We start from the raw sequence: 18,023 nt of genomic DNA, 5'->3' as shown, positions 1-18,023 counted from the left end.
TCATTTGAGAGCCGATTTGTTCGGGAGCCAATGCATTTGAGTTCCAAGGTACGACTGTATTTTGATTATCTTTCCCAATCAAGCTCAGGATAGGTTGCAATATACACTTCATTTTCTTTTTACAGTAGCCCTATGATAAGTTTAGGCTGAGCAACAGTTACTTCCCTAAGACCATCCAGACAAACCTAATACATTAGCCATTGCATCACATAGACACCTATATATAGTTTTCTCCTTGTACTAAAGCCTGTGCTGTTTTAGGCTGCAATTCTGTTGTTGTTGTTGTTGTTGTTGTTGTTGTATTTCTATATCACCCTTCATCTGAGGATCACTGGGCAGTTTACAGTATAAAAACAAAAAAGTGCATGACATAGTAATAAACAAAAACAATGCTACACACACAGTTTGAATGGGTTGTTAAATATATTTTAAAACTTAGTTTAATTGTTGTACCTGTTCTTGCCTTTTACTCCTTTGAGTCCTTATCAGATGCTTGATCTATGCACTGGTGTTCTGTGCAGATGCAGCATTTAATGATGCAAAATTCAGGGTCCTAAGGGGCCTGCAGCACTGCAGATGTTGTTGCACTCTCTTGCCCATCAGTCCCCAGCCATCATGGCCAATGGGAATGATGGAAATTGTAGTCCAACAACTTCTGGTAAGCCACCAGTAGAAATGGGTATCAATTTTGGTTTCTCTCATCTTTCCAACCTTATAGGTAAGTTCTCCACATTTTCACATCTGTTTGCAGTTTTAAAAAATAAAATCTACAAATGGAGTGCAGTTTTCTCCTAATATAGATATCATACTATGCAATTTTGCCAACATTCATTTTATTTTCCTTAATGTTTAAATTTCCCATAATATGGTATATTTACATATGTTGTTTTTCACAAAGATATGTATTCATATGCACAGTTTACCTTAGTGTGTGCATTTTTGTTTACATTACTTGGCTAGAAAACGGCACTGCAAATTTAGAAAGATGTCTGACATTCAGTTTGTATATTATTTTGGTTATTGCAAATTAATTTGATTCACCTTTAAATACAAACTGAATAAAATTTCTTCCCTATCCCTGGCCATAGTTCCCCGTCCCTTTTTGGTTCCAATTGGCTGTTTGTAGATAACTTTAAAACGAGTGAAAACTCAGAAGTGGAGTTTATGGGATTGGGTATGGTAGTGCAGAGTGGGATTTCTAGTAGCTGGGGCTTTAGGATGCTGAGTTGGTTCTTCCTCTTTCTAACAGCTAGGAATTTGGGAGTGGTGGTATAGAATGAATCAGCACAACACACACATATATACACATACACGTACACACACACAGCCCAATGTGTATGGGTGTACACATGCATTATGCTACCTTCTCTATAGTTTACTTTTCAGTATATAACAGATCATTAATGGACAAGGAGCGGCGTAACTCAGTCATCTCTCTTTCCTTTCTGTTTTAAAGCTTCATTTGGAGTTCGCAGACTGATCGGCGTAACAGAAATAGAAAAAGGCTCCAGCTACGGCAACCAAGAATTCAAGAAAAAGGAATAACTTCACAGATACAGTTCCAAACATATAACAAGACTATGGTATCAAATTAACTTCATTGAAAGAAAGACACTTAGAAAACTTATCTTTTTTTTCTTATTAACTGATAACTACTAATACTTGAGCCAAGACTGAAGAAATTGGAAGATTCAAGAGGAAGAGGAAACAATTGACTACTTACCTGCCCAAGGATCCCTGTGTTCATAAGTTTGGGGAGAAAAAATATCTGGGCTAATGTTTTGTTTTATTTTTGGCTTTCTTGTGGGTGGGAGGGGGAACTAATGGGTGTAGCTACATGCATCTTCAGATAAACTGGTTTGTCTTTCAAGAGTACAACACTTGCTCGCAAGAGGAGCTACTGAATGTTTCTTCTTGCTAAAACTAATTTAATATTTTCTTATTCATGGCATCTTTTTTTAAAAAACAAACAAACAAGCAAGGCAGCATGAATTGCAGCAAAACACAATCTCCAGTTGACTAACAGCTGCTCCTCGAGGAGGAAGCAGTTTGGAAAAGCTACTTCATCCTTGCAGATGTTTTATTTTTAGGTTAATATTTATTCATTTCTGTACACCCATGGCATTCCAATGGCAGCAGTACCTGACTGATAAGCACATACTTTGAACAAGGCACTAGAATTAATGCGGTTCCAGGCTTCCCTACTTGACAGACACATTCCTTACCCCTCATGCACTCCCAGCTGAAACAGGGATGTGCTTAGCTCAGTTTCCTACATAGATCTTGGACTTGCTATTTCTTTCTTTAAAAAAAACAAAACAAAAAGCTTTTATGACGACCCTGAAATTATTACCAGTATGACTATGGCTGCTCAGTCATTTCATCTTGGCAGTACTACCCCCACTGCAAAAAAAAAAAAAAGTGTGTTCTCAGAATCGCCTGTATGGCTTGTGGTGCAAAAACAGCATAAAACAACAGAAACCTGGAAAGAAATTGTATTCAAAAAGCTACTAATTGTAGTAGATAACATAAGGTTGGTACTGTACCTCTGCAGCCTTCAGCACACTTACTTGAAAGGAAACACTACTGATTTCAGGTCAAAATTTCTTCCAGGCAAATGTGTTTAGGGCTGGAATGTCAGTTTGCCTACATTATCACGGGATATTGCCAGGTCATCCAGCAATCAATGAAGCCTTTATATAAGGTTCAGACTTATTGAGAATTTTCTGCTGCACATTAAGAGCTACCGGTTTGGTTTCAACAATCTCTGGCTCCGAAAACACACATAAGAGCTAAGTAGAAAGGTTCTTGATGTGGTGGTTGCCCTCAGTCACAATGCATTGAGGTTGCTTTCCTGTGGAAAGCCATTTGTTTGCTTGACACAGCCTTCACGCCAACCATGTTTTGACTGGCACAGCACCTCTACGTTTTTTCCATATAATGAATGTTGTAGGTGAATGACTAGTCACAGAGTTTCCCTTCAGATACTGTTTTGTGCGCAGCTGCCTTTAATAGGGCTTTGCAAATTGATTGCTGCATCTCGGAAATATTTGAAAGCATATGGCAGTGGCATATATCATCTTCCAGTGCTGGGACCAAATTTTGCAACCAGATCCGCACCAAACACACACACACAAGACAATAGGAGTTAAGCTCTATAAATGGGATTCAAAGCAGAATTGGGCCCCCACTGCTCCTTACAATGTGATAGTAACACACACATCCTCTCATAGCCAGGGGTAAGTGTGTGACATCTTACTTTCCAAATGTTAGCATTTTTTAATTATTCTTATTCCTCACTTGCAGGAGCTCGTTTTGAGAATACTTTTATGTGCAACTTGCCACTCTGAAGTTTGGAAAGATTCTTTGCGGAAACGGCTTATCTTAGCTTTCTCATGCTGATGAATGTTTGCTTAGGGATTTCTACGTGAAAGGTTTTTGGAATTGTCCTATGGAGCCATGATCAAAACAACCAATATCCAAACATGTAGAAAATGGCATGCAAGAGAATGGTTCATGCAGCTAGAACACTGCGCTACCAGTTCCTGTTTCTGCAGAGACAAGCCATTTTTCAAATAAAGCAGTTGCTTGTCTCTTCAGTGAGGGAACTACTATTGCAGAAAAAGATCTTCATTGGCTTCTTAAGTCACAGCCCACAGTATCCATGAATTTTGCTTTCCCCCAGCATAACATTGTACTGTCAGTCCCGGAATCGGTAAGCTACGCTTCCTGAGAAGGGATAAAATCTACCCTGACTGTAAGGGCAGACAACTTATTAACTTCGTTGGAAGTTGAACCTGTGCTTCTTGGGGAGAATCCAGCCATGACTATTTTTTACTTAGTAAATATATTCTGCTTTTTGTTTTGTTTTGAAACAGTTAGACAGCTGAGCAGAGAGCTTTCCTCTCTGTTATCTAACCAGAGGACTGAAGAGGCAGGATTGTGTTTTTTAAAAGTACTTGGTAAATAACACTTCCTTGTTGGAAAGGTTTTTTTCTTTCCTCCGTTTAACAGATGCTGTATAATTGCTTTCTGAAGAAGATGTTGAATATATTTTAAATGCACTTAATAACAAAAACAAAGTGGGAAAGTCCCCTGGCTGTGCATTACTATTACTTGTGAGCAAGGAGTTCTGTATTGATAGATAAGGCCAGACACTGTAACAGAATTGGGGGGGGGGGGCAGGCGGCAGGCAGGAAGAAATGTTGCAAGGAAGCAAAGAGTGTACAGATCTGTTAAAATAGGTGTCCAGCCTCCACTTAGCGCAAATGGCTCCTGCTAAAAGGTGTTGGGAGTACTGCATGTACATTATGGAGAGAAAAAGCAGATGTTTTCCTTCTGTTTTGTTTTCATATCATGACATATTGATCATATTTTGTTTTTGAAGACATAGCAAAGTATACATTAATTTGTTTGCAGTTTTAGAAAGACATATCCGTTTTGAAAACTGAAGTGTACAACATGGCACAATCTAGTACATGGCAGCTCATCTTTTTGGCTTGAAATTTTGGTTTGTCTCTTCAAATAGTTTTTTATATAAATATGCAGAGTACGTGTGAGAGAGTATTACTGGAAACAGCAGTAAGTGTGTCTCATGAAGAATATCAAGCTGTTTGGGTTGGAACAGTGAGCATAGATTTTATACCTTACACTATTTTCTTCTGGTTTAATAGAACATAGCTTGTATATTTGACTACCAAGCCCTTTGAGAGCAATAATAAACAAAATATATCATGAACTTTTTCTTTTTCTTTTTCTTTTGGTCTTTCTTCATTATTCAATTTTAATCATTATTAGAATGTGGCAGCCGTTTCCCCTTTCCTTCCATTGTCAGCACTCCATTTGTGTTTTGATGTCTTGGATTAAAATGTAACTTTTAAATGCATAGGCTGGCATCCAAAGACCTGCTTGAGATACATTCAAGAGCTTGAGCATGCCCCGTGAGGTTGGTTTGTTTTTCATTTTCCGCAGCTGACACAATGCCATATTGCGCCTCTTCATTTACCTTTGACACCTGAGATGTGTGCTTTCAGGACCCACCCTGGGACCTGCTGGCAAAGGGCAGGTAATAAATACTATTATTATTATTATTATTATTATTATTATTATTATTATTATTATTATTTAGCCAGAGGGAGTCTTGCAACATAGCATTGAGGGAAAGGGGTTCCTGCTCATCAAGAAACACATTTAACCTTATTCTTCCACCAGGGACCATACCAAACTACCCACAGAGTTGTTTGGATCTGTGCCGTTTGCTGCAAGCCATTCTGCCATTAGGTGCTCCAAAATTGTGTTGGTTTTAAAGGGCCTTAGCTATAAGTTGCATTGGCTCCAGGCTAAATTAGTTCCCCTTGAAATCCATGGGACTGGAGTAATTAGCTTGTCTGATTTAACTGTATCTTGCCTGAAATTGCTCTGGAAGAAGAGCAGTAGCCCAGAACGTGTAGGGCACATTACGTTTGTTGCCAACTCATGTTTTGTTTTCAACATCGGCATTTGCTCCATTTTCATGATACTGGCAATTTACATAGATGCCAGCCTGCAACCAGTGGGATTTTGTGGCAGATCCGGACTGCTTCCTGGTCTAGTGTTGGCATTCAGTCCAATCTGCTTCCTACCTGCTATTAGCTCCCAAGCTAAGAGGTAAAATTGCCCCACCAAAAAATGTACTGAGCAGCAAGAATACAACATTTTCGATTTGATCTTGCTAAATAGTTTTCTGGTAGCTCACACGGTGGTGGCCGAAAGGCACGGTTTGTTCCATCACTGTATGTGCTTTATCGTGCCCTTTTGTTGGTCTTCCTTCCTCTGATTTGTGTCCTGTTTCCATTCCTCATGTTGCTGCTCCTGTAGTCTCTTCAGCCTCTGGTTTCCTCTTCTTTCCCCTTCCATTTTGCTCTCTTTCTCTTGTCTCAAGCTTTAAAGCTTTTGCTTCTTAAACATAAAGCTTCCCATACTCTTCTTCCACCCTCTCTTCTTTGCTTCTCACCATCCCCTTATTCATTCATTGTTGCCAGTCTTCCTAAACCTAGAATCACTTCCTTTTTCCTTTCCATTTGTTTTAATTATTTCGTTTTTATCCCACTCTTCACTGAAGGAGCTCAGGGCAACAAACACTGCTTCTCCCCAGTGCAGAGATTTAAGCTGAGAGTAACTGGCTCAAGGTCACCTAAGCCACATCCACACCATATGTTTAAAGCATGACTATACCACTGGGTGGCACTGTGGGTTAAACCACAGAGCCTAGGACTTGCCGATCAGCAGGTCGGGTTCGGATCCCCCAACGGGGTGAGCTCCCGTTGCTCGGTCCCTGCTCCTGCCAACCTAGCAGTTCGAAAGCACAAAGTGCAAGTAGATAAATAGGTACCGCTCCGGCGGGAAGGTAAACGGCGTTTCCGTGCTCTGCTCTGGTTCGCCAGAAGCGGCTTAGTCATGCTGGCCACATGACCCGGAAGCTGTACGCCGGCTCCCTTGGCCAATAAAGCGAGATGAGCGCCACTACCCCAGAGTCTGCCACGACTGGACCTAATGGTCAGAGGTCCCTTTACCTTTTTTATACCATTTTTAACAGCCGTGGCTTCCTGCAATGAATCCCAGGAACTGTAGTTTAAGGGTTCTGAGTTGTCAGCAGATCTCTATTCTCCTCGCAGAGCTACAATTCTTAGAGTTCCCTGGACAGATTGTTAAACCACTCTGGGAGTAGAATTAACTCCCTACAACTCTCAGCACCCTTAACAAACTTCAGTTCCCAGAATGCTTTGGAGAAAGCTGTGACTATTAAAGTGGTATAATAGTGCTTTGACTGTATTGTGTGGGTGTGACCCTAATGAGCTTCTTGGAGGCATAGGGATTAGAACCCACAGTCCTAGGCCAAGACTCTAGCCCTTGCTACACACTGGCTTCCTGGGCTCTTTACACTGGCTGCAGCCAAATTCTAGAATTGAATCCTGAGGTTCTTTCTCATCCTTTAAAACATATCTAAATCTTCCCGTAGCTTTTCAACTCTCCCTTCTCCTATTTCCCTTTCCTTTTGTCATAGAGTTTTAGAAACCAGCTTGCAAGTAGGGGTGTATCTGATAGCAAAGCGACAACTGACACGTTACAACTTCCTCATTCTTTTATTGACCTTTTATTTCTTTTGATGGTACTAAGAACAAACCGGTACATTTTTAAACAAATCATTTAAATAAGCGATTAGGGCTGTACTGCGCAATTAGGGCTGCAGTCCTAGATCCACTTCCTTGGGAGTAAGCCTCTTTGAACTCAATGGTACTCCCACAAAGGTTGCTCTGTGGGAAAGAATCACACCTGTCTTCTCTCATACCCAGGATGTGCTGTTCTGACTAGCTCCTATATTGCACCGTGTTCTGTAAGGTAGGCAAAGGGTGGAATGTGATCACAAGACACCTGTAGATAAAGAAGGGGAATGGTGTAGGAAGAAGCAATGTCCAAAGCCTTGGAGAACACCTACAACCCCCATCAGCCACAGCCAGCATGGGCAATAGTTGGGGTTGATGGGAGTTGTAGTCTAGCTACACTTACAGAGCCAATGTCAATTTGATGCGGTAAGAACTAATGATTCACCTTCACCCCATTACTTAACAACTAGAAAGCTGGGTGTCCCATTGCCCAGCACCTTACAACAGGACTTGGGCTGACTTGAGTCTTGCGGGATCTGCTTACTAGGATTCCCATGACCCCCTAATAATGTGTTACAGCAAGAGGACATGCCATTATTTGAAACAGACGAGCCACAAGTAATCTGCAATCCCGAGTGTGCACTCTTTCTTCAGAATATAAGAAGTGCCTTGCTGGATCAAACCTAGCTCACCCTAGGTTTTGAGAATCCCAGCAGATATTAGAGAAATTGGGCATGGTCTCAATGTTTCCAGGATAAAGTGCTCTCTCTCTCTTTTACTGCAGTACTTGCTGACGCAAAGAGGAAACAGTTTCCACATCGTGTTTTGAAGCATAAGCCTTATGTTGGTATAAGATCTTTTCAATAATGTTTGTTGTGCAATTTTCAGCAGCTGCCAAAACTACATTATCAATGTTTTTATTTTAAATTTGTATTCGTCAAATGACAACCGTGCTTTAAATTCCAAAGAATGTAATTTCAATAAATCACATTTGTTCAAGATCTGCAATTCTTACTGGAAGTAACTAATGAGAACAGAAAGCTGCAGCAGTTCCTGTTATGTTATTGTTTGATCGCATTCGCTGGATTTTTACTTTCCATTGTTCCCTTTGTAATTCCACCCTTGTTAAAGGAAGCCCTCATAAGTAATGGGGTGCAAGCAGGAAAAAAATACGCACCTCGTACTCCTTAGCATTTTTACAGTGCAATCCTAGGCATGTCTACTCAGAAGTAAGACCCATTGAGTTCAGTGGGACTTACTGCATGGTAAATGTGCATAGGATTGCCGCCTTGGAATATACTCTGTAATCCTTACGACTTCCTTGTAAAATTGGATCAATTTTATCATCATATCTATATTGTACATCCAAGGGGCTGGAGCTGAAGGCTATTTGGTGAGTTCATAGAAGAGGCCAAGATTAGATAATTTCTGTTTCATAGCTCAGCCTCTTTACCACTATTCTACACTAAACAACAAGAATATAAGAGGGTAAGTATTAGGGATTTGCAACTGCTCTGTATCAGGGCTGATTTTACCATTCCCTGGGACAAACTGTGATGTCAGCAAAGCACCATGACTCCACAAAGCTCCTTGTTGCACTGCCACTCTGTTTTTCTGTATTCTATTCTATACAGTATATATCTATGTTTTCCATGTCTCTCACGTCTCTCTACTCCAGGTCTGTGGGCTTGGCAAGAAGTGAGGCTTTCTCAATTCTGCCTACAGAGCGCTAGAGGAGCTCTGGATTATTGTGGTTGGAGCAGAGTAGTAGTGGGGTTTTTTTAAGTTAAAAGTTTCATTTAACAACATAAAAAATAATACTTTGTTTTTTAATCAATTGTCCCCTGCCTGCTTGAAAACAAAAATCCTCCACAGCTCTGCATTGCAAGTTGGATGTCTTACTCTCCCAACACAAACACGCACTGGGAAAGCCAAACTGACCAGTGCAAAGCTGCGAGTGTGTTTTCTTTTAAGTACAAGCAAGAATACACAACACTTGCCCATATATCATTTTAAAATAGGAAAAAGAACCCCACTCTTGAAAGTATGAAATTAAAATGGATTGTTGAAGATGGCCTATAAGGATATTTGCAAGACCCTTTTATCACTCCCTTGAACCTGCAATTTAGTAGGCTTAATCCACTTGATGCCTGCAAATTTGATAATCTTTTTCAAAAAGGGGGGGGGGATGGGGAGTTAAAACTGTTTTTGAATTACCCATAAGAGTGATTGGGGAACGCAGAGCTTTATTTTATATAGTGCACCTGGGAACCCAAATTGCATCTTAAAGCACACAGAAACTTGCAAACATCATTTTAAAAAACCTACATGGAGACAAGATCCATCTTCAACCCCATGCACACTCCCAGAAAACAATTTACATTAGTCATCTAGTTGTCTTCTTAGATGCACTCATGCTCACTTTCTTTGCAATGATAAGGTCCATTGTCTTCTTCACAAATGTCAGCCGTCTCTTCCAGATTCATGGTCTCAGAGAAGACATTATTACTAATCGCAACAGCGCAAAACCTGACATACGCAACAGAGTTCTCTTTGTTTTACAAAAATGCAATGGAAACAATATAAAAATGTTAAGATCAAAAATAGACTAACTCTTATGAGAGATGTACTGTAGTCTTAATCACCTGCATAAGCCTGACGGAATAGAAAGGTTTTCAGCATTTAAAAGTTGGCACAGTCTGCTACTGGCAGTGTCTTCCACAGGACTGAGTCAATGACACTAAAGGCTTACTTTCTTGTTTTTGTCAAACAAGCCTTGTCAGCTTGCGGAATGGCCAACAAGGCTTCAGCAGTTGATCTCTGTGATCAAGCTTGGACCAAAGTTGCTCAGGGCCTTGTAAATTAATACAAGGACCTTGAACCTGGCTCAGTAGTAGACGGACAGCAAATGCAGATATTTTAACAATGGTGTCACATATTGCTTGCCAGCTGCCTTCACCAGCAGCCTGGTCACCATACTCTGCACCAGCTGACGCTTCAAAGCCAAAACCAAGGGCAGCCCTACATTGCAGAAATCCAGCCTTGATATTACCAAAACAAGAACTGCAATGGAAGGACTATCTCTGTCCAGGAACAACTCCAGCTTGCCAACCAGGTGGAGCTGATAAAAGACCCTCCTAGCCACAGGGGGCACCTGGACCTCTGATGTCAAATATGTATCTACCCCCAAGCCATGCACTTGCTCATTCAAAGAAAGTGCAACTCCATCCGGAATGGGTAACTCGACTGTCTCCCTTAGAGCAGATCTATGCACCAGGAAAGAAGCAACGGTACAGGAATGGAAGACCTTCTCACACAACAAATCTCTCCTGTCTCACCCCACTCCCAAACCTCTGGGGGAGTCCTGAATAGCAGGGGCTGGTGACATGGGGAACGGCAGAAAAGTGGAAGGAAAATCTTTCCAAATCAAGCAGAGGTACCTTGAACATTCAACGGAGCTCCACTCATGCGAGCTGCTGCCTCTGCCCGGTTTGGGGTGACTGCCATGTACACGCCATTCTGGACTGCACTTGAACCTTTTAGGGTATGCAGGAAATATTTTACAATTTTTTTTTAAGTGTTCTCCTCCCCCTTCCCTTCTACTGCCATGATCTTCAGAGGCCATTGCATGCCTAGACCGATAGATGGCGATAACAAACTATGCAATATCACCTGCTGATCTACTGCTAGTTGTTACATAGGAAGTTCTAAGCAGCTGTTGGTGCCCAGGTAGAAAGTTTAGGTAGGAAAACAGAATGCCACTTCCTCTTTACACATCCAATCCCCTGACCCTCTACACACAGAGAACATTTCTTTGTAAGGGCAGGGATGCCCAGTCATGATGTGACATGCTTATTTTTGCTGTTAAACACAGCCCAAGAAATATTGGGCTCCATTTGAGGAGAACAATGCTTCTGTGGAGGTCCTCCTTCCTCAGGAACATTAACAGCAGATGTACAGCCAGGACAGGCTTTTCCCTGTTATAGGCTCCTCCGTGATGGACTAACAGCACATTGCTACTTAGCTTATGATGCCTCAGTTAAAAGCTTTCTGTACTTCATGGCTTTTAAGATGCCTCTCTCTTTGATATGTTGCAGTTCCTCCTGATTGTATACCACAGGTGTTATTTTAAATGCCAGAGATGGCATACCCTCCAACATCCTAGTGAGACAAATCAGTACATGACCTTGATGGAGGCCCCGCCCCTCACCCAGGCCCCGCCCCTTCTCGGCTATCAGCTCCCTCCCTCAGAGCTCACCACTCCCCACCCCCACCCCACTGAGGGCCCCTTACACACCTTCGCTCACCACCTCCTCAGCCGCTTCAGGGGCCGCAGTACTCTGCTTTCCAGCCGACGTACTTCTGGAAGCAATGCTTCATTTCTGGAAGCTAGCACAGCTTCCAGAAGGAGGAAGAAGAGGGGTTCCATCTTTCAGCCAGAGCACAGGATCCAAAATAAGACATTCAGGATTGGGATTAGAAGCCAGGGTGGTTTCTGTAAATCTGGGATGCCCTTCTTTAAAAGGGACAGTTGCACTGCCTGGAGATGGGAAGTTTGTGGATTGCCAGGTGTTGTTAGACCACAACTCTCATCAGATCCAGCCAGCATGGACAATGGCCAGGGATTAGGAGAGTTGTAGTAGGACAACACCATCTGGAAGGATGTAGGATTCACATCCCTAGTTTTGGGTCATGCATAGGGATTAGTAGAACTTTTTAAAAAATAAAATAAATAAATTGTGAACTATTTATATTTTCAGTATTCTGTGTAGATACCACAGCGGACAAGGAAACCTAACCCTTGCTCTGAAGTTTTCTCTATGTGCACACTAAATACATGGATGGGGGAGTGGCCTCAACCTCTGATGCTAACCCTGCCCTCAGGACTCCCTGCCTGAGTGTCTAAAAGCAGTATGTAGGCATGAGGTGCTTGGTACAAATGGAAGCTCTTATCCCTTATGCTCCTGTATCACATATACAGCTATGTATTGGTACAAGAGGGTGCTGGGCGCTGTTTGCACTGGCAGCTAAGGAAGAGAGAGATGGGAGAAGCCAACAAATCTGCCTGCCAATCACTCCCTCACTGCCCTGCTGATGTTGAGACCCATGAGTTTTGTCAGGGGGACCAGGAAGTGGAGAGAAACACCAGGTGCAGCTTATTGCTGCTACCTTCTTTCTCTTTCTTTCTTTTGCTCTTTTGCTGCTGTGGAAAAGGTGTGGTAGATCCATTTCTGTGGATGCTTGTGGGCAACAATTCATGCTGCTCAGGTTGAGAGCCTGGATGAGTTGAAGAGTGGTGGTGAAAGGTGTTAATGTTGCTCCAAAGCCACAGAGTGAGGGTCAATTGGGGCAAACTGAGGCCTCTTCGTGTGAGACAGATTGCTAAGACCATTGATTGTTCAGCCTTGAATGTTAATAACTGTAGCTAAGCTGCTGAGCTTGTTTCACACATGATGCTAAGGCACAGTTTAATAAACCATTGTGTAATAAACCATGGTTTGGTGTTATGTATGAACCAGGCCAATGTAGACAATACTGAGCTAGACAGACCAGTGATCTGACTTGTTATAAGGTAGCTTCCCATATTCCTATGTTACCTGTGAAAGCAATGCATCAGTTATCGCTACAGTAATGAGAGGTAGAAGGAAACCTTTTAATTATGGAGTCTTTCAGGGTGCAACATCAACAGCCACCTCAATTGCATCTTCATTTCCAGTTGCTGAAGCTGAAGCTGCATACTGCTACAGACTGATCTCCCAATTTGGCTATAGAAACCTTTTAAGATGTGGAAGTTGAAATGACTAACAGAAGAGGACACTGTTCAGCTCAGTGTGTTTAAGACCACAAGGTTTGCATGTGTGGCTTTAATTTTTCTTCTTCACTGTTGACTTCTCACAGACCACAAAGAGGTTGGCAAGCAGAAGACAGTTACAGCAGCCCAGCAAATAGACCACAGGAACCCTGAGCAGAATAAGAAACAGAACAAATGCTCATAGGGATATATGATTTTTAGTCATAGCAACCTTCTTTGATCTTAACTCAGCTGAGAGGAAACAAATTTGTGCTTAACAGATTGTGCTTTTTAGGTATTTTCCACATGCTCCTCTTCTTTCCCCTTTTTATCTGAAAGCTGCAGCAACATATCTGCTCAGCTTTCTGAGGGTAGAATTATTATTTAAAATATGAGATTGTATTTGTTTTGCATAATGATTTTATTCATAATTTATTATGAAGGCCTGGGTCGTTCTCAACGCAAGATCAATAAACAAGCTCAAACTAAAATGCTACTTGGCAGCATTTTAATATCTAAAAACACAGCAGAATCATGTCTTCCCATCCAAACCTTTCTCCTAAAGTTTGCCTCCTTTCCTCACAAACTGATAATATATGCTTACATAAGGAGGGACCTGTAATAAAATGTTACAGTGCATGCAGGGCCTCCTGTTTACTGTCTCAATCTGTTAGCCACGCCCTCGACCTGCTCCGTTCAATTTTCCTTCCTAAGTGGTTTTCCAACCCTCACCCCAACAACCATGTGAGGTAGGCTAAACTCAGAATTGGTGACTGAACCAAGGTCACCATGGAGCTTCATGCAACAGCGGAGCAAGCCGATCGGGTGCTTGGGGTGACATGCCTGGGGCGGGCCAAGCTCCTGCGGGGGTGGAGTTAGCCACCTGTGGGGCCTGGAAGAGTCTGCCTGCCTCCTCCCACTCAGCCACCCTACAGCTGAGGGGGAGGCAGCGGGTGGACCATTTGGGGAGTGCGGAGCCTGTGGGCGCCCAAGCCAAAGCGTCACTCCCAGAAGAGACGTGTGGCTCAGGCATGCTGCAGGCCCCGTGGTGAGTGCCGCCCGCCATTTTGTCACCCCTCCTCAGTGGTGACACCTGGGGAGCCTGCTTCCACCACTCCCTTCTTCCGCCTCTGGCTTCATGGCCAAGTGGGGATTTGGATCCTGGAAGCTAATGCTTTGACACTACCCCTGGCTGTAGAAGGAACTGCTGAAGTGGTTGAACCAGGCTCTTTCCTGGGTTAATGCCTTAGCAAAGTATTTTAAGCATCTCTACATGGCTAAAGGGTTTGCCAAGTACAGCTTTGTTGCCACAGAAACTACTAACTAGTGGTGCTTCCAGAAGAAGGGGCAGATATTCCTGCCCACCCCACAATTTCTCTCATTTACTCAGTTCTATATTATGCCCTATATCTCTCACCCAATGTATCATAGCTGATTTAACCAGTCTTTTGACTCCCACCAAGTCACCTTCATTCTAAGGAAACCCAACCTGTGGTGTGCTGGCACCAGGGCGGCATGTCCTGTTCCATTTCACTGCCTGAGGTGAAATAGAAACATGCCACACTTCAGTGTCTCCGCGGCCTCCCTTATTTGGTTGTGTGGCTATACCCAGCAAGTTCTCTCAAGAGTTCACTGAAATCTCATGCAATCTTGGTGAGATTTCATAAGATTTCAATGAGCTGTTTCTGTTTCTGGCACCACTTCTCCACCAGTGGTGGTGGTGGCGGCAGGGCAGGCAAGGCACCCATGAGGGGGCACCTTTTGGGGTTCCACCAGCCAAGGTGGCTACCTCAATTCACCTCATGGGTGGAACAGCCCCGGCCTCATGGGTGGGATGGCCCCGGCCGACAACCTCTGAAGTCTCCCACTGCTCAGAGACTGAGGGACTTGTTACAGATAGGTAGCCGTGTTGGTCTGCCATAGTCAAAACAAAAAAAATTCCTTCCAGTAGCACCTTAAAGACCAACTAAGTCAGTTCTTGGTATGAGCTTTCGTGTGCATGCACACTTCTTCTGATACACAGAATGTATCAGAATGTGTATCTGAAGAAGTGTGCATGCACACGAAAGCTCATACCAAGAACTGACTTAGTTGGTCTTTAAGGTGCTACTGGAAGGAATTTTTTTTGAGGGACGTGTAATACTGATGTTAGAAGTAGGATTGTGTTTCTTGGAACAGGAACTGTGAGCAAGCTGTGCCTGAGCTAAGGTGAGAGAAACAGCAATACTCCTGGAACAGATCAACTTGATGTTCCAGCAGCTTAAAAGCATTGAAGATACAGCAGCAAGCAGAGCACCAAACACAGATGATGGAGTAGCTTAAAAGCAGTATTGAACAGCAGAAGCATTATTGAGTAGCAAATGGAGCTGCAGAACCAGAGACGGAATAGGTCATGCCATCAGATTACGGGGAGCCTTGAAGGGGGAAATGGCAACCTCCGATGTGAGTTTATGAAGACTCTTAAGTTCACACATAAGAAGGTGAGAGCTTTGCCTCTTCAGCCTCTACAAAAGGTTGAGAATGACCCAGAAGCTCAGTTGCAGAGTACTCAGATGAGGTGGCTAAGGAGATCAAGGGCAGCTGGAAGGCATAAAGATTGGAAGTCAATTGTGGAGAAGGAAGAGACTTTGACTATTTAGAAGTCTGCAAATGGGTAGCAGACAGAAGGAATAGAAGCCTCAATAATGGGAGAACAAGCAAGAGTCGGAGGAAGCAAGTGCCACAGAGAGCACTGAAGACACACCCAGAGCACATCCAGACTGCCCCCCCATCCTATAACAATATTCTGTTTACTTTTCAGCTTTTTAAAAACAAATTTTATCTGCATACTTACTTGTGGAGGGTGTATACATTTCCTTTTATATCAGGTCTTGCATGCTCTTGCTTAAAACCCTTATTGATGGTTTTCTCAGCGTCCACCAAGTTCCCAGGAACTAGCACTCCCCCCAAATTACATTTCTTCTTTGAGAAGCAGTTTAAGACCTTTGTGTGGGGGAGGTAGTTGCTCATATTTGATATGATGCTGAAACATGAAGTGAAGCTGATTTGACCTCTTTGGAAGTTATCCAGAATTAGTTCTTAAGAACACTCTTGTGCTTTCCTTGTGACACTGCTGCACTGCTTCATGCCCAAGTTAGCCTTCCCTTTTATTAAAGTCTCTTTCCACAATATGCTACTTATGCCATCCAAGTCATATGCCTGACACCAGGTTGCCTAAACAGGCCAATGTTTTCAACAGGGGCAATAAATGAAAAGGCTATTTTGTAAATTATGCTTGTCAACATCTCAGCATATTTGACATGATTATCTAGAAGAGATTGACTTAACTTTTGGAGAAGTTCTTACAGCGTAACATCAAAATGAGTTCTAATTGTTTTCTAGGTGGCCTTGTTTCCTTACAGTTCACCATGCCAAAAAAAATTATTTATAAACCCTTTTCCCCCATCTCTCATCACACTCTCCTCTGAGTATAATAGGATGCTTATTTTAATTATTTCATGAAATTTATACACATTTTGATTGTAAAAACACCCACCCACCCTCAAAGCAATTTACAAAAGATAAAACAGTAAAATCAAGAAAAATTACAACCCTACTTTAAAATATACAAAAGCTAGATAGAGAATATTGTACATTATTTATTAAACTACCCATTATGTAATGGCTCAGATGAGTTCGTTCTCTTAGAGCCCTTAATGAATTCCCAGACTTTGTTAAGGTTTGATACTTGTTATGCAATCAAAGCACAATATGTAACCCATAGAATAATAATGATGATGATAATAATAATAATAATAATAGTAGTAGTATTTTTATATAAATATTTTATTAAATTTTCAAATACATAATAAACAATATACATACAAGATCCCTTCACCAAAAAATAATACACCAAAAAGTCAGAACAAATACACCAAAAAACAATATAGAAAGAAAGAAGTAAAAAATAAAGAAAGAAAAAAGAAAAGAATAAAACCAACCGTTCAATACAATTTTTTTATATAACTAACTGGACTTCCTCACATCTCCTTTACCCTGCATTATTTATAATAAAAATATCAGCAAATTATTACCTTGTTTCATACCTTATTTTGTACTTTCCAAATATTATACTTCTAAATTTAAGATAATTTTTATCAATTACTCATACCTTAAGTTTAAACATAGTATTTTATTTTTATGTTATTTTTATATAACTGGGCTCAGGGCAGCTAACACCAAATTTAAAATACAGCTTTAAAAAAACCTAAAAACCCAAATTAATTAAAATACAGCTTAAGATGCAGCCTCGTTTTACTGGCGGCCCATAAATAAAGACTTTAAGGGAAGGAAACATCAAATATTCACCAGGGCCAGCTATCCACGCTGGTCCTGCATGGGCCAGCAAAAGGGTCGAGGGAAAATTTATATGCAGGATTCCATATAAGGGGTTCCATAAAAAGAAGAAGAGGGGAGGTCAGACTGAGTCCAGACCAAAGGCCTGGTGGACAGCTCCGTCTTGCAGGCCCTGCGGAAAGATGTAAAATCCCACAGGGCCCTGGTCTTCCGCGACAGAGTGTTCCACCAGGTCGGGGCCAGTGCTGAAAAGGCCTTGGTCTAGTCTTTATTTGCTGTTGTAACTTATAAAAGATGCTATAAATTGGTGCATTTAGTTGCTATTTCTTGGACTGATGACCATCTGCTATGCTTTAATCTTGCTGGTGGTAGATACCCTTTGATCTTTCTGTCCCTACATCTGAATGATTCTAAGTATTCTATTTGAATTCTCATTTTGCATAATGGAATGTTTTACCTTATGGTCAATAAACGTCAAGCAAATATATTTATTAAGCTATATATGTTCTAGCATAATAAGAATGATGCACAATGTAAGCAAACTATTGTTTACATACACAAAGCAGCAAATGGAATTACATAGCGAGTCATTATTTATATAACACTATCAATGTAACATATAATAGTAGACTACCTTCCCAATTGTCCATTCACAAACTGTCCTGTAATTGAAAAATTGCTTTCAGCGTGTAAAGTGATGAAATTATATTTGTAATTATGCTTAGTGCTTTGAATTAAAATGAAACTGTAGTGTG

The 18,023-nt window shown here is 41.6% G+C and overlaps 1 protein-coding gene and 1 long non-coding RNA gene across 9 annotated transcripts in view; one reads left to right on the top strand and one right to left on the bottom strand.

Moving 5' to 3' along the window:
• AGPAT3 (1-acylglycerol-3-phosphate O-acyltransferase 3) overlaps window positions 1-4,738 on the top strand; it is a 72,092-nt gene extending 67,354 nt beyond the window's left edge. For all 8 annotated transcript variants that reach the window (XM_083734708.1, XM_083734712.1, XM_083734713.1 and 5 more), the window contains one exon: window positions 1,457-4,738. In XM_083734708.1, coding sequence (XP_083590834.1) covers window positions 1,457-1,545 — 89 coding nt within the window. In that variant the 3' untranslated portion in view covers window positions 1,546-4,738. The remainder of the gene's footprint in view (window positions 1-1,456) is intronic.
• Window positions 4,739-7,113: 2,375 nt separating this feature from the next.
• LOC310842642 lies at window positions 7,114-16,175 on the bottom strand. Its single transcript, XR_014563286.1, has 3 exons — window positions 15,767-16,175; window positions 11,440-11,540; window positions 7,114-7,410 (listed from the first exon to the last, which is right to left on the bottom strand). It is a non-coding gene; the product is annotated as an uncharacterized lncRNA (long non-coding RNA).
• Window positions 16,176-18,023: the final 1,848 nt, after the last annotated feature.

This window comes from Podarcis gaigeae (genome assembly GCF_964106915.1).
Source record: "Podarcis gaigeae genome assembly, chromosome: 4".
Classification (NCBI taxonomy): Eukaryota; Metazoa; Chordata; class Lepidosauria; order Squamata; family Lacertidae; genus Podarcis; species Podarcis gaigeae.
The sequence above is the reverse complement of the archived record's forward strand: the minus strand, read 5'-3'. Positions and strand labels throughout refer to the sequence as shown.